Genomic DNA, 17,751 nt, shown 5'->3' on the forward strand with positions numbered 1-17,751 from the left:
TCTGAGAGTATGAAACTCTCCCAACTATTTTGAAACAGAATAAGATAAAGCACCCAATTAAATCCTTGAACTATTTAAAAACTGTCCCTCAAACAATATAAGAAAATTTTTTGGAATAAGTCTTATCTTGCTCTAGAATCATGAGATTTCACCATTTACTGCTTTCTTGTTCACTGTACTCAATTATTGTGTTTAATCCCACTTGAAGTCTGCATGCTGAATAACCTGTTTACAAAGGTTGGTTTTTAGAAGAATAATTCAGATATTTTCTTTTTCCTTAAATGTCATCTTTTTTTCCCATTGAAAATAAATTCAACTTTGAAGGATGTTAGAGTATGTCCCTATTATCTGCAGTTTTGGGGTAGCATGTTTCAATCTCTTTGATTTCTCATCGACTAGTGGTAGTCCTGGGTTATCAAACTGACTTCATTGATGCCAATCTTAGTTTCTGACAAATTTTAGCAAGTGAATTTCTTAATGGAGACTTGAGTATTCTCTTTTTTAGAGTGCTCTATGGATTCAGTGATCTAGTATTCTGTTCTGTTTTCAATACTTCTACTGAAGTCATTTCAGTCATTTCTTGTAATGTGGTATTCAGTTTTTTTTTTAATTCCTCACATTTTTTCCCTAGGAAAATAATGATCCTTAAGTTATCTCCACCAGTCCCACCCTGAAGGCTGGTAGTCATTCTGATTTGTATAGAAATCTTATGTTTTAAAATCTTCTTTGACTTTATTTTGCCAAAATTTCCCTCAAATTTTGATTTTTAAAATTAAAATCTTGCACTCTTTTTTTTCCCCTACTTTTCATTGGTCTTGATTATCTCTAATCACAATCAATCAATCCTTTTTTGAATTTACTATTCCTTTGATTTATTCCAGAGTTTCTTCCTGTTGTTCCATTATTTAGGGAATTCAATAGAATATTTTGTCTTATTTTTACAATGGAAAATTCTGGATCACCTTCCATCAGTGCATATTTTATCTGCTATGTTTTTCTAGTTAGCTTACTCATTTTTCCCCTTTTAAAAGAAAATTTCTTTTCTGCTGACTTTTCTGTGTGGTGGTTTGACTCACCCTCAGTTTTTATTTGTCAACAATCTTGCCACCCATCTCTTCCATTCTAATCAGGTAGCAATGTGTCAGGTCTACTTCATAGGCACCTTCCCCTGTCTAGACAATCAGAACTTTAAGAGTTTCAAGTTTTGCTTGTTTTGAGGAGTGCAGGTGTATAGTTGGCTTCCTTCCTTTCCATTTCTACTGTCACTATTCTAGTTAAGCTGTCAGAAACAAGATTACTGTAATGGTCTCTTCATTAATCTCTTTTCTTCCCATTTCTCCCTCTTCCCAAAACCTCACATTCTTTTGCCATAGTAAACAAGGTAAAGTTCTGATCATGTATGTGGCTTCACTGCAATTGTTGTTAAAAAAAAAAAAAACAAAAAACCCAACTCAAAAGCTTTCAGTAGTTCACTCTATTCAATGAGCTTCCATATCTAGTTACAAGCTACATTTCCCATTTTATTTACATTTATCTTTTGCTACTATTTTTAATGTATCCTATATTCCAGACAAGGTCAATTATGCCATTCTCCAAACGTTTTTTCACCTCTGTAATTTTCTTCCATATTTATGCCTCAAATTTGAAAACAGCATTCCAATTGGTCAAGATTTCATTCATTCTTTTAGGTTAAATTAAAATTACAAGTGTTTCAATAAATATCCAAGGACAGAAAATGGAACTGTGGGTTTCACTGGTATAGAGAACTCATCATTGAAGAAACTTCTTCTAATAGTGCAGGTCAGCTCCTTCTCAGAAACCTATTTATAGTTCCAAGAGAGTTATTTAGAACACTGAGAGCTTGAGAAACTTATCCAGAGTCCCAGAGCCAGGATATGCCAGAGGCAGTACTTGAACCCAAGTTTTCATGGTGCTTAGTTCTCTATTCACTATTCCATGTCACTATGCTCTGCCTCCTCTCATTCCTTCAGCTAGAAATATTCTAAATGCTTTCAAATTCCAAAGTATTTTGGAGCACATCATATTCAACAATGTGTTACAATTGACTGTCAATGTTTTACATAGTCCATAAGTTTGTTAAGTATCTTGAGGAAAAGAACCCCATCTTTTGAATCTCTACATTATTCCATAGTAATTAACAGGCAATGAAAAATGTTGCTCACTGTTTTCAGATCACAAGTGTGATGCTACCTGACAAAAACTTACTTACCTTCCTTTTGCCATCACATACTCAATTCAGTCTGAGTTGCTATTTTAAAAGATGAAGGAAATAGTAGAATTCAGAGTTAGTATATTTATTGCACAGCCTTTTTATCCCTCAACATTCTCTCTCAGTCCATTTGCCCCTGCTCTGGGGCTTCACTTTCCTCTCTGTCCTGTTTCAATACCATGGATAATCACTTCAACATTGCACTTGCTTTTCCTCTTCAGTCCCTTGCTTCCTCATCTTTTTTTTAGCCTAAGTTTTGTTCCATCTCAGTCATGAATCATCCATGTCCTCCACTCCTGCTCATTTGTTTCTGAATAGATGAATAAATGGAGTAGTTCACGTTAGCAAGCTAATTAGGTTCATTACAAATTTATGCTATTTAATGTCAAAGGAGTGCTCAATGATGGCAATTCTTTTAATCCTTCCATTTTGATTCTCTCTCCTATTCTTCAAAAAGGTTGTTTCAAATCTCCTTTTCTTCAAATTTCCCATACTTCCTCCTAACTTAACACTCTCAGTTGAGGACCACAGTCATCTTTATTGAAAAATATAGAGCTCATTTGTTGTAAGTTCTATCTTTTCTACATCTTCAAACTCCTTGACATTATTTAATATTCTTCATTTTAGACTTTCATGAAGAAAGAGCTCATGGCTCTTCTTGACAAAGCAAACCCTTCTACATATACCTGTGTACCCATCTCCTTCCTTCTTCCTTTTTTGCAGACAGCTAACGGAGTCACCATGATAATCACTCTCCTCTCATCTCATGCTCTAATTTTCAATTTCTCCTTATCCACTGGTTCTATCCTTACTGCCCATAAACATAGGCCTAAGGTTCCCAAATCTTTAAAATAACTGCTTGATTCCACCATTCCTTCAAATTATGGTCCTTTTTTCTTTCAAAGACAGACTCCTAGTCTGCCTATTCTTATTGCTCCTACCTTCTCTCTTCTTTGCTTCTTAATCTTCTGCAATCTGGCTTTTGATCTTATTAACTTAACCAAAACTGTTTCTTTCAAAATTCCAAAATTAGGATTGCCAAATCCTAATTGTCTTTTCTCAGTCATCATCTTTTTGACTTCTTTCTAGCATCTACAGCTGCTGACAATCCCATCATTTTAGATACTCTTTTTTTCCCTCCATGTTTCTAGAATACTGCTCTCTCTCTTGGTACTTCTACATATCTAACTGCTTTTTCTGTGGATCATCATTCATAATCTATCCTAAAGACAGACCCCAAGACTTTGACCTACATTCTCTTCTCTCTTGTATCTCTCTCCCTAAGTGAGCCTCTCAGCTCCCAGGTTTATATATTTAATCTTAGTCTTTCTCCTAAGTTGCAGTCCTGCCTCATCAACTGCCTATTAGATATTTTGAATCAGATGTCTCATACTTAACATCTAAAACATTCTTCTTTATTTTTAATCCTAAAACTATTTCTTTTCCATACATTCATTGCTGTCAATGATACCACCAATTTTCTAATTATTCAAATTAATAATTTTGAAGTCATTCTCTAGGCCTTATTTTCCCTCAACTCCTCATATCTAAATAGCTTCCAAATCTTACCAATTATATCTTCACAACATCTCTCACATTCCATCCTCCCCATCTCAATACTTACTCAGCTAATTTGGAACTATACCCAAAGGACTATCAAATTGTGCATACCCTTTGACCCAGCAGTGTTATTATTGGGCTTATATCCCTTAAAGGAGGGAAAGGGACCCACATGTGCAAAAATGTTTGTGGCAGCCCTTTTTGTAGTGGCAAGAAACTGGAAAATGAATGGATGCCCATCAGTTGGGGAATGGCTGAGTAAATTGCAGTATATAAATGTTATGGAATATTATTGTTATGTAAGAAACAACCAACAAGATGATTTCAGAAAGGTCTGGAGAGACTTACATGAACTGATGCTGAATGAAATGAGCAGGACCAGGAGATCATTATACATGGCAACAACAAGATTATATGATGATTAATGCTGATGGACATGGCTCTTTTCAACAATGAGATGATTCAAACCAGTTCCAAAGATCTTGTGATGAAGAGAGCCAACTATACCCAGAGAGAGGACTGTGGGAACTGAGTATGGATCACAACTTTTTCACTCTTTTTGTTGTTTTGCTTGAACTTTGTTTTCTCATTTTTTTTTCCCTTTTTGATCTGATCTTTCTTGTGCAGCATGATAAACGTGAAAATGTTTTGAAGAATTGCACATATTTAATCTATATTAGATTAATTGCCATCTAGGGAAGGAGGTTGGGGAATAGATAGGGAAAAAAATCTGGAACACAAGGTTTTGTAAGGATGAATGTTGAAAACGATCTTCACAAATATTTTGAAAATAAACAGCTATTATTAAAATAAAAAAATACTTATACAATTATTATCCTACTTCAAACTTTCATCATCTTTCACTCAGACTTCATCTTTTAACTAGTTTTTCTGACTTATTTATCTCCCCACCCCAATTCAACTTTCCTCTAGTTGCCAAAGAAATTTTTTTAAAGTATAGATCTGACTCTTGTAACTCCTTTACTTAATGAATTCCCATAGGATCCTTTTCTTCTCTAGGACCAAATACAAGCTCCTCTTTTTGGCATTTAAAGTCCTTCTCAATTTGGTCCCTATATACTACACCCTACCTCCAATTACTTTGTATTTACTTTGGAAATAGCTTCCATAGTTTTATACATACACACATACACATGTACATACATACATACCCACACACACACATACATGTACAATCTTTCTTTTATGTGGGCAGGGATTGTTTAATTTTTATATTTGAATTCCCAGGGCCTAGCAGATAGTAGGCGTTTAAAATAAATGCATGTTGGTTGGTGTGTTCAGATTTTATTTTTCCCTAGAGGAAAACTATTTAAGATAAAGTTCTGAGAAATATATTCTGCCAAAGTAGTGACTACTTTACAAGAATTTAATAACTTTGTGCAAATATTATCAATGGTAAGTATTCTGTAAGAAATTATATTGCAATAGAATAAAATATCATTCTGACATACTAGGATCAACATATATCTATATCTATATATAAAATGTTGAGATATATGTATCAACATTTTGAAAAGAGAAATCTTTATCCATAGAGACTAGGTCAAAAGTACTAATTAATGAAGAAATATTTCCCAAGCAGCAATTATGTGGCCAGTTCTATTTTAGACACTGGAAGGGAATGAAGTGAATACAAAAATTAATGAATATGAAGCAAAATAAAATAAGAATGGAAAAGCGTTTGGGATAGCTATGATCCCTAATCTTCTCCAACCTGGCTAGTCACTTCAAAGCAGGGAAGGCTGACAGGGAACAACCAAATAAATCCTTAGTATATCTGCAAGAAAAGACTGATTATTTGACAAGGAAGAACTTTCTACTCTCACCTTTATTGAAGAATGTGCTGATCATGAAGCTGAAGAACAAGGAAGAAGTAGCAAAACATACCAGAAATACAAACATCAAGGATGGATCACTGTTGCGAAGTATTGGTTGGTTAAAAATCTACCAAAAATATTTTAAAATCTTATCAGTCACATAGGTACATGTAATGACATAAAAACAAGGGAAAGATAAGAAGGAAATAGAAAACATTTAAAATTTCTGTATGATTAATGCAATTAATCCAAAACTATTCATGGCAGCTTATTCTCAAGAATCAGAAGGACCCAAATTCAAGTTCTACTTCTTGCAAACAATGAATAGATGACCTTGGAAAAATCACTTAACATACTCCTAGTGCCCCAGGAAACTCTCTAGGATTAAAAGGTGCAAAATAACTGTCTCTCTGCTTTCCAACACCAGTGAAACTGCAGGTTAAACAAACAAGCAATAACTGGAGGCCAGTGGATTGTGAAGTAAATTGGACTACTCAAATTTATAAGAAGCAGCAAAGGTGTCCTTTTAAATTTATGGTATTTCTTAGGTCACCAATCTAAAACTTTGATTAGACTGAAGATTTCTAAGTCTCCTAAATAATTTCATTAAGAGAGCTAGAGTGGGAAGCACTCTCAGAGGTCATTTTATATAAAGAAACTGAGGGCCCAACTAATTTGTTCAAAATCACAGAGGTAATAAGTGGCATAGCTGAGATTTTAATCACCATGTTTTCCTCTATCAACCCTTCCAATATCAAATGTCCTTCATATTTTAGAATCTCAGTGTGATAGAAGAAACCAAATACTTGCCTTAATGAAGAAAAACATTGTCATCAAACAAGCGGTAATGAGAAAAGAACAGAAGAATGTGACGAAATAGGAACCCCAGAACAGCCAGTTGCTGAGTCCCATCATTTGAAGATATTCCTAGGAGCAAGTTTGGAGGGAAGGAAGAAGGAAGCAACATAAATCAAATGGCAGAGAAGCAATCATTTACCTAGCTACTAGTTTGAAAGAATAAATAGTTAAGTAAATCTGTGAAGGACTTTGATGTAGGTCTTTTATTCCAATTTTTATAGGTATCATTCATGTTGGGAATCTATCTGTATTATTAGTCTGTGGGAATCTCTAAATTAGGCCACAGAAATATAAGGAAGCGTTTGTAGAATATTTAAATTGGTGAATCATAGAAAGAAACTTAGCAAAGATAAGAATAGATTCTAGATATCAGTTAATCCAATAAGGAATTATTTTGCTAAATAACATCTAGAGACAGGGAACTGATTACTCATCAGACAACCTAAAAATTCTATTAGGAACGTTTTCCTTAATATAAACCAAAATCAGCCTTTCTGCAACTGCCATTTACAGAGAGTCTTCAGAAGTTTGACAGCACAATATAAAAGCACAGTAGCTCTAGAGTCAGAAGAACTGGGCTCAAATTCTGACTTTGATATTTATGTTATCTTGGGTAAGTCATAACTTTTTGGGGGCTTCAGTTTTCTTATCTATAAAATTGGGGGGTTAGACTAGATGGTCTCTGAGTTTCCTTCCATTTCTACATCTATGAATTGATGATGTTTCAAAACAATATGTGTTTCAGAAGTTCAGTATACTATGATTATCTGTAAAGACAACAAGTACTTCTTGCTTCTAGAATAACTGATATATTATACAATATGATATTGTACTATTGTGTTGTGTGGACATCATAATTTCCTGGTTTAGGGTCACAGTTAGAAAAGGAGGTCTTTGTTTCTTCAATTTCTACAAGTGACAGGTAGAAAGGAAAGGGACAAGTATCCAATGAAAGCAATGGAAGAAATTAAGTCATACACTGGTCCTGGAGAGAAAAGTCAGAACACTCCTAGTTTCTTACTTAGTTCAGGGACTTTTTCCCTTTTGAGGTGCTCTTGATCACCAACCCATATTATGTTAGCTACAGTATGCTTACCCCCAGGTCTTTCTTCCTTTTTCACCAAGTTCAGGACCTGGCTTATCATCCTCCTCTCTTCCCCAAACCCTGTTCTTATCCCAGAGGACTTTAATCTTATCTTAGATCAGGAGTTAAATAAATCTCAAGGAGTCCACAGAAACTGAGTGGAAAAGATTTTATTTTAATTTTAGTTAATTTTTTGTTTCCTTTGAAATCATATATTTTCTTTTATGCACTTAAAAATGCCATTTTGAGAAGTAGCTATGTAGGCTTCAATAGATGGCCATATCTATTGCTATAGCCATGACATAAAAATGATTAAGAACTGAAATACTCCTTCAAATACTTTGATTTCCCAATTCCTTAATCCCCTTAAATCTTTTGACCTACTGTTTCATTCCATCTCACCAATATATAGGGATGATTACAAACTATATCTCATCATTATACAGAAACCCTCTATTCCTCTTAGAATATTATTAAAAACTATGATGGGAGAGCCTTAGATGCTACACACTGCATTGTAGTCATAGTTTTTCTATATATTGATCTGTTGTACTGATATTTTTTCTCTTTATTATATGGGATGGCTCTCTCAGAGAAGAAAGGATAGATACTTAGAAAACTATATTAATGTAAGAAGATGTCAATAAAAACATATAAAAACTGATATTCCCTTATTTATCATATCCTATCATTATATTTTGTACTATGCTTTACTCTTCCTCTATCTTTATTACTTTTATCTTCCAATATTTTCTCAGGCCATTATTTCTGCTCTGACTTCACTTTCCATTTTCTCCAATGTCACCTCAATAGCTATCTATGCTATGCTTTCCTCTGCTCTTAAGTATCCTATCTCTTTGTCTTATTTTTATTCTCTTGCCAAAGTCAGCTCCAGATCACTTCTATAATTTGCTATCTCTATTCCTACTTAGGAAATGCTGAACAAATGTAGAACTTTGTTCTCACAATCATTATGACCGGTCTCCTGTAGTAAAGCATTCACTTTATGGCTTCATTAGGGATCTCTTATCACTGTCTAGAGAAGCTAATTAAAAAAAAAATCTATCTTTCCATCTAAATATCCAATACCTCTACCTTTCTTCAACCTTTCCATTGAGCACCTTGCCTCTTATTATACTGAAAAAAGCCCGAGACCGAGGATCAGCAGAACAAAAATTTAAAGAACTTAAGAATGAGTTATGATTAGGAAAAACAATAAGGAATCATTTTCCCATTCCAGATCATCTTAGAAACACATAGAAAAGTATAATGTTCTCTCTAAAACGTAATGTTCTCTGTTGAGGTTTTCTTGGGGTCTCTGGAAGCAGCCTTTGTTTCAGTTAGGTAATTACCACAAGTTCAGCCAAGTATTAAAGTCCAAATACTTTATTGTTTCTTTCAAAGTCTTGTCTCCTGGGGCCCGGTTAGCTTTCTTAGAAGCCTATCTCTCTCCTTGGTTCTGAGAGTTCCTGCTGCCAGTCCTTTGCCTCTGCCAGCTTCTGCCTCTAGCTCCCTCCCAATGTCTCTGAATCTCCCTGGCTGAGGTTTCTAGCTTATAAACTCCATACTGAGTACAAACCAATCATTATATCACTAGGAAACCATCATTTGTTGTAGGATTAAATCAATGCTAAACTAGATTTAACCACTGTCTCCTCAATTCCACTTAGTATCTCATTTCAAGTTCTGGCCCATAACATCTCCTTGTAGGAGTAAATTAATCATACTGAACCATGGTAAATTAGATAACTATTGTCTCTATCAATTCTACTGACTTAGTACCTTGTAAGAATCCTTTGTTTTAAGTTCAGAGTTCTGGCCCATAACAGAAAAATAGTGTGAGCACTAAGGAGAAGTTCTAACAAGAAAGGTAACTTTTTTTTTAACAAAGTAACTTTTTAGCCCAGGCACTGAATAGGGTTCTGCATTTATGTACTAGGGAAAGAAGCAGCTGCAAATGTAGTAGTTATGGGCCTGATGCTACTTAGTAAATAGGATTAGGGGCAAACAAACAGTTCTGTTGCTCTGACAATAGAGCTAGGTCTCAGAGTCAGGATGGACTGAGGAAGGCAACCATGACAAAGAATGGTTGGAGTCCTGAAGCTAAGTGCTGGGAAAAGTAGAAATAGAGATGAGCAGTAGTAGATATGTGGTTCTGACCTAATGTGGGTCTAGAATCCAGCATCTGGCTTTTACTGAGGCTTGTAGATGAGTAACCATAACAGGGAACTTAGATCTAGAGGGAACTCACAGATTTGTCATGGAACCTTGTTCTAAGAGGTGAACAGCAGTAGTCTACTGGAGTTCCAAATCAGGGTAAGACTCCAATTGGTTTGTACACAAACCAAGACCAAGAATTTGTAAGATCATAATAGAAGGGCAATCATCAGATTTTGCCCTAAAACAGATCGCTTTGATCTGTGTTGTACACAGCAAATTTGCAGGTCCCCCGTTTGAATTACCCTTGACATTCTCAAAGGACACAGCACTCAAGAGAAAGAAGCAACATGATCCAAGAAAATACAAACCAGGAACAGGGTCTAGAAATCCTTTCATAAGTTCACAGAGCCTGACCTTAATATAAATTGGCAATTTGGGAAGTAAGGCTGGAAGAATGGATAAACAAAAAAAGTTTCCTATATGTCTGAGATACAAGATGCAAACTTAGAAGAGAATGATTCTGAAGTTAAAATGGAAAAATATAATTCAGTCATGAGATCAATTAGAAAAAAATGAAGCAAGAGTTTTAAAATATTATCAGTATATAGGGATTTGACTTTCTTTACATCTTTAATTTCTTTCTCTTTTACTATTTTTGTTAGCATTTTCAAAACTAACAAATAAAAGAGGGTAAACCATCATTGCTTCAAAACTTGAATTTATTAGCAAAGTCGCTAATGCAGTGTTTCCCAAACTTTTTGGTCTAAAGGATCCCTTTGTACTCTAAAAATTATTAAAGATCTTAAAGAGACTGTTTATGTATGTTATATCTATTAATATTTACTACATTAAAAATTTTAAAAATCCTAGTATTATTACTAGCTGTATGACCCTGGACAAGTCATTTCACTCTTTGCCTCAGTTTCCTCATCTATAAAATGAGCTGGAGAAACCACTCCAGTATCTTTGTCAAGAAAACCTCAAATGGGATCATAGACTTTTTATGAGCAAAGTGAAATTAGGCAGAGTTTAAAAACATATGTCTATGTGTGTTCTATATATTACAAACAAATCCCAGTAAGTAAGAGATAGGAAAATTCCACTGAAAATAATTGTAAGGACAGGGTAGGTAGTGCAATGGATAGAGAACCAACCCTGAAGTTAGAAGGACCTGAGTTCAAATCTGACCTCAGATACGCAACACCTCCTAGCTATGTGACCCTGGGCAAGTCACTTAAACCCAATTGCCTCAGCAAAAAAAAAAAAAAAAAAAAAGAAAAAAAAAAAGAAAAAAAAAAAGAAAAGAAAAGGAAAAAAGAAAATAATTGTTGACAATGTAAAATACTTCAGAGCTTAGCTTCCAAAACAAACTCCAAGAAATATATGAACATAATTATAAAATACTTCACACAAATAAAGTCAGATATGAACAAGTGGAAAAATATTAACTGTTCATGGGTAGGCCAAGCCAATATGATAAAAATGATAATTTTATCTAAATAAATTTACTTAAATAAGTAGTACTAATAAATAGTGTCATACTAATCATACTGCCAAGAAATTACTTTCTAGAGCTAGGAAAAAATAACAAAATTTATCTGGAAGAATAAAAATCAAGAATATCAAGGGAATCAATGAAAAAAAAATAAAGGAAGGTGGTCTAGCTAACTAGACTGGATCTAAAACTTTATTATAAAGTGCTAATTATCAAAACAATATGGGATTGGCTAAGAAAAAGCATAGGTATACATTACATTATAGTAAATGAACATAGTAATCTAGTATATTATAAACCCCAAATTCCAAACTTGTAAAACAAAAACTTATTACTTGATTAAAAACTGGGAAAACTAGCAAACAGTATAGCAGAAAATAGTTTTAGACCAATATCTCACACTGTATATCAAGATCAGATCAAAATGGGTACATGATTTAGACCTAAAGTCTGATATCATAAGGAAATTAAGAGAGCATCGAATAGTTTGTCAGTTCTACGGAGAAGGGTAGAATTTAGGACTAAGGAGAATATAGAGAGCAATACAAAATGTAAAATAAACAATTTTTATTATATTACATTAAAAAGTTTTTGCACAAACAAAAACAAAGAAATTAAAAGGAAAGCAGGAAAGGGGGCAGGATTTGTAACAAGCATCATTATTCAAATACATAGAGAACTGAGTCAGAGTTATAAAAATACAAGTCATTTCCCAATTGCTAAGGGGTCAAGGGATATGAATAGGAGTTTTCACTCAAAGAAATAAAAGCTATTTATACAATACAATGTAACACAAAATACAATATTGATTTTTAAAAAGCTGCAAATCACTTTTTATTGGAGAAGTACAAATTTAAAGAACCCTGAGATATCATTTCACAACTATTAGATTGGCTAATATGGAAAAAAAAATGGAAAGTGTTGGAGGGAATGTGGGAAAACTGAGACAATAATGCATTGTTGATGGAGTTTGTAAACTAACCCAACCACTCTAAGGAACAATTAGGAATTATGATCAAAAGGTTAGAAAATTAGGCATATCCTTTGACCCCAAGTCTATATCACAAAGAATTAAAAAAAAAAGGGGGGGAAAGAACTTCTTTTGCATAAAAATATTTATACCAGTCCTTTTCCCCTCCCTCCCTTCTCCCCCAGAAACAATTGGGGATAAATAACTTGCTTAGAGGGTCATACAGCTATGAAGTGTTAAGTATCTTGGGCCAGATTTGAACTCAGGTTCTTCTGACTCCAGGGTTGGTACTCTATCCACTGTGTTATCTAGCTGCCCCTATCAGTCCTTTTTTGATAGCTAAAAATTAGAAATTGAGATGTCCATCTTCATCAATTGGAAAATGGGTAAACAAGCTGTGGTATATGATTATGATAGAATATTATTGTACTATAAGCAAAAACAGGATGACTTCTAGAAAATCTCAAAAGACTTAAGTGAACTTAGGTATAGTGAAATGAATAGACCCAGAACCACTGTACACAATAACAGCAATATTATACCATGAAAAACTGTGAATAACTTAGCTATTCTTAGCCATACAATGATTCAAGACAATTCTAAAGGACTCATGATTGAAACATATTATCCATCTCTAGAGAAAAAACTGATACTGTCTGAATACAGATGTAAGCATACTGTTTTTTGACTGTACATGTATAATCTATCAGGTTGCTTACCATCTTAGGAAGGAGAAAGAAAATTTGTAAGTCAAAACTTTAAAAAAAAGTTTAAAAATTGTTTTAACATATAATTGGGAAAAAGTGTGTGTGTGTGTGTGTACTGCTAAGATCTCTTAGAACTGGAGGGTGAGCTGGAAAGAGAAAGAATCCATGAGTCACCTCCTAAAAGAAACATCAAAATGAAAACTCCCATGAACTTTATAACCAAAATCCATAGCTTCAAGATCAAAGACAAAATTCTTTAAGTGGTCAGATAGAAAAATATTCAAGTAACTAGAGGCTACTGTCAGAATCATATATGATTTAGCAACCACTATTATAAAGCATCAGAAGACCTGGAATAAAGAATAACTTGTCCAGTAAAACTGAAAAAAAGGGGGAAGCATTTAATGAAATAGAAAACTTTGAATCATTTCTAATGAAAAGATAGGAGATGAATAGGAAATATGACTTTCAAATATAAGACTCAAGAAAAATATAAAAAGATAAACATGAAAAAGAAATCATAAGGGATTCATTAAGATTAAATTCTTTACATTCACATATGGGAAGATGATACTTGTAACTCCTAAGAAATTTTATCATTTTTAGGACAGTTAGAAGGTATAGATATAGTCACAGTACACATATATGAGTTGACCATATATTGGGACAGTCTCAAAAAATAAAATTAAGGAGAAAAAGGTATGGAGGATTGGGAGAAGATGGAAGGGCTGAGCATGCCATTGACTGTCAATCTAAATCCATAGAGGAGTTTAGTAGACTAACCAGAGATAAATATAGTAAGGAGAAAGACACCATTAAAGGGAAGACACTATGGGAAGGGAGAGAGAGTCTGTTACCTTATAGCAGACTTAGTCCTACAAAGGACTTAACAAAGATCTTCATCAAAGACACATCTTTTTATAAGGAAAATATAAGGACTTTCTCAGCGGAAGAGGGGAAGTACCAGGAAAGAATCTGGTAGCTCAGAGGGAAGGATAAAGGATAAAGAAGGATAAAGATGGGATAACTGGCAGATCAGGTGCCTGACCTGTCTAAAAAATATGTAATCAATATCTCAAAAGTTATTTAAAGATGCCCAGAAATTTGATAGAGAAAGCGGAAGTTGATAAAGAATTTCATCCTTACAAATCATTCTATACAACCAGGATAGTCTGCGAACTGGTTATGTCTGATGGGCTTCTTTCTGACAAGGGAGGAAAGTAAGCTTAAAATCCACATCAATTACACATGTGTAATCATATTAAGGATATTACCACATTAGTCACATTGTGAAAAAATTGTATCCAAAGGGGAAAAACATGAGAAAGGAAAAAAAAAAGTGAAAAAATGTGCTTTAATCTGCATTCAGACTCCATAGTTCTTTCTCTAGATGTAGATAGCATTTTCCATAGTGAGTCTCTTGGAACTGTCTTAGTTTAAAGCATTGCTGAGAAGAGCTAAGTTTATTAAAGTTAATCATCACACAATGTTGCTGTTACTGCATACAATGGTCTCCTGGTTCTTCACTTTACTCAGCAATAGTCATTCTTACTCAAATTATATTATCAGTTCACTAATTTCTAATATGATATAAGATTTCCTAATGATCATGATAAGGAACTAATTTCTTTCTATAATAATACCAAGTAAAAAGTAGAAATAGGCTCAGAAGAGGTTTAGGAAAATGCATATTTGATCAACTACTACTAAGAGACATGTTTAAGACTGGGGAAGGGGCAAAATTGTCATCTTTTTAAGGCTAATAGCAGAGAGGATAAGGAAACCCTCCTTAATATTAAAACCCCTCTTCAATAATTCTTATTGCTACTTCTTTCAAAAATTCATTTGATTTTTTTTATCCTTAAATTTCCTGGTGTTGGGGGCAAGGGGCAGATTCCAAAGAGGAAGACTATATGTTGGCGAAAATATCAAAACAAAAATAGAAAGGTATATATTTAGGATAGTGAGTAAAACAGTTTAACTGAAAGAATTTAAGTTAATTCTTAGAAGGGAGACTGGAAGGATAGAATCCAGTTTTAGAGGCAGTCAACCAGCCCATATTTATTGTATCACAACTATATCTCAGGACCTGTGCTAAGTAGAGAACAAATAAAGAAATGCAAAATATAATTCCTGTCCTCAAGCAGCTTGTAGTCTAAATGTGAATTCAACTATGTACCAACTGGAACTGAATCAGTTGGGAAATTCCCTCTCCTTTCCTTCATCTTTCCTTTCCTCCATCTCTCCCTCTTTCTCTTATTTCATCCCTCCTTCCTTCCTTTTGTATACTTAACCTATTTCACTGATCTACCATTCTATTTCTTAGCCAGTACAACTAGTTTTGATGATTGCTGCTTTATAATATAGTTTTAGATCTGATACAGCTAGAGTATCATTCTTTGCTTTTTTCCCTCCATTATTTTCCTTGATATTCTTGACCTTTTGTTCTTTCAAATGAATTGTTATTTTTTTCCAGCTCTATATAGAAATTTTTTGGTAATCTAAGTGCTACAGTACTGAATAAGTAGATTAAGTTAAAATTGTCATTTTTATTATATTAGTCCGATCTATGAGCAATTGATATTTTTCCAATTATTTAAGATTCTTTTTGTGTGTGAAATGTGTTTTATAATTGTGTTTATATAGTTCTTGGGTTTGTCTTGGCAGGTACACTCCTAAATATTTTATACTGTCTACAATTATTTTAAGTGGAATTTCTCTTTCTATCTCTTACTGTAGGGTTTTGTTAGAAATGCTGATGATTTATTAAAATGTATTTTTGGTAGGGTATGGGATCCTGGCAAGAGAGAGTACAGTACAGAGGCCACCTAGACCTTGGGTGCACAATAAGTTTTTTGCAAAGTTGAGCAAGGAAAGGGATTGGTAACTGAGGTCACAGTGCAGTTACTTGTAAGCAGGGATACCTTGACAAGGTCTCTCGCCTGTGAGCGGGTTGCTGAATTGCTGGATTGGCTCTTCTCCCATTGGCAGATACCATGCATATGCAAAGCCCACAAGCTGCTTCTCTGAATGGGGATTGGGGGTAGCCTACAGTTCATTCACTGATCACACTTACAAAAATGTATATCAAAAAGGCTGTACAGCATAATAAAATGGAACTCTTTTCACACTTTATGAGTGTTCTACCTTATTCATCTCGCCTCTGAGATCTAAGGGCTCTTATACTTTGAGCTCTCAATCAGGATGGCCACAACATATTTTCACAAACAAAACCAATACAGCCAAGGTTCAATGAAAAGCAGAAAATAGAGAAATTTTATAGGAAGTTTCTTTAATAATATCCTCATTTTTCAAATATATGACTCATAGTTTTATAAATTTGATTCAGTTCTATGAGTCATTCCTCTACTGATAAATGGTTAAAGCAGATGAATAGGCAGTTTTCAGAAGAAGAAATTTAATCTGTCTATAGTCATAAAATGTTCTAAATAACTATTGATTAGAAAACTGCAAAACCCTGAGGTACCACCTCACACTTATAAGATTGGTTAATATGACAGAAAAAGAAAATGACAAATGCTGGAAGAGATGTGGAAAATTTGGGACATTAATAGTGCTGTTGTTAAATGAAGTAACCACTATAGAGAGCAATTTGGAACTATGTTCAAAAGGCTATAAAATTGTGCATGTTTTTTGACTCTGCAATATTACTATTAGTATCCCAAAAGATCAAAAAAAAAAAAAAAAAAAAAAAGGAAAAAGACCTACGTATAAAAATATTTAATGCAGTTCTTTTTGTTGTGGCAAAGAATTAAAAGAGAATTGAGGAACTGCCCATAAACTAGGGAATGGTTGAACAAGTTGTATTATAAAATAGTGATAAAATACTATTGTGCTCTAAGAAATTATGAACAGAATGTTTTGGGGAAAATATGGGAAGACTAATATAAACTCCTGCAAACTTAGATGAGCTGAACCAGAACATTATGAACAATAACAGTGACATCGTAAGATGATCAACAGTGAATTTCTTAGCTATTCTTAGCAATATAATGACCCAACACAATTCCGAAGGATTTATGATAAAAAAAAAAAAATGCTATCCATCTCAAGAAAAAAAACTGATGGAGTCTAAATGCTGACTTTCTCTCTTTTTGGGGGGTCTGTTTTGCAAGATACCTACTATGGAAATATGGCTAGTTTTACTCACCTCTATGAGGGAAGGAAAGAATTTACAACTCAAAATTAACATAAAAAAGGTTAAAAAAATTTTTTTCATGCAAATGAAAAAAATAAAATGTAAATGTGGGATAATTAACAGTATACATAAAATACAATAAAACAAACAAAAACACACATATTTACACAGTCTGATACAGAAATTTCAACCAACAGGCAAACAGAAGGAAGATACAATAAATACAAATTAAAGGGATCAAGTTCATAATAAATGGGTTAAGAAAAATGAGAGAAAGATGAGGGAACACAGATAAAAGGAGAGAATGAGTCAAAAGCAAAACATCTTAAAGAAACATCAGGAACAAAGAAAAAGAAAAGCATAAGAAAACAGAATATATGGAAATACATTAAAAATTATAACTGTGAATGGAATGAACTTGGCCATAAAACAGAAGAGGATAACAGAAGAAGCCAGAATCTAATCATATGTTATTTATATGAAATATGCTTATACCTAAAAGACATATATAAGTTATATAAATAAGGTTATAAAATAAGGAGTTGGAGCAAAATATATTATGCTTCAATTAAAATAAAATAAAAATAGAAAGGATAGTAATCACGATCTCAGAAAAAGAAATAGTAAAAATAGACCTAATTAAAAGAGATAAAGATAGAAATATTTTTCCTGAAAGATACCATAAATAAT

The 17,751-nt window shown here is 33.5% G+C and overlaps 1 protein-coding gene across 1 annotated transcript in view; it reads right to left on the reverse strand.

Annotated features, from left to right (window-relative positions):
• Window positions 1–17,751, reverse strand: part of LOC127564608 (phospholipid-transporting ATPase ABCA3-like) — a 152,823-nt gene that overhangs the window by 122,283 nt on the left and 12,789 nt on the right. The window contains exons 6-7 of the mRNA XM_052001283.1: window positions 6,439–6,555; window positions 5,638–5,755 (exon numbers count right to left, since the gene is read on the reverse strand). Coding sequence (XP_051857243.1) covers window positions 5,638–5,755; window positions 6,439–6,555 — 235 coding nt within the window. The remainder of the gene's footprint in view (window positions 1–5,637; window positions 5,756–6,438; window positions 6,556–17,751) is intronic.

This window comes from Antechinus flavipes, chromosome 1, assembly GCF_016432865.1.
Source record: "Antechinus flavipes isolate AdamAnt ecotype Samford, QLD, Australia chromosome 1, AdamAnt_v2, whole genome shotgun sequence".
NCBI classification, from domain to species: domain Eukaryota; kingdom Metazoa; phylum Chordata; class Mammalia; order Dasyuromorphia; family Dasyuridae; genus Antechinus; species Antechinus flavipes.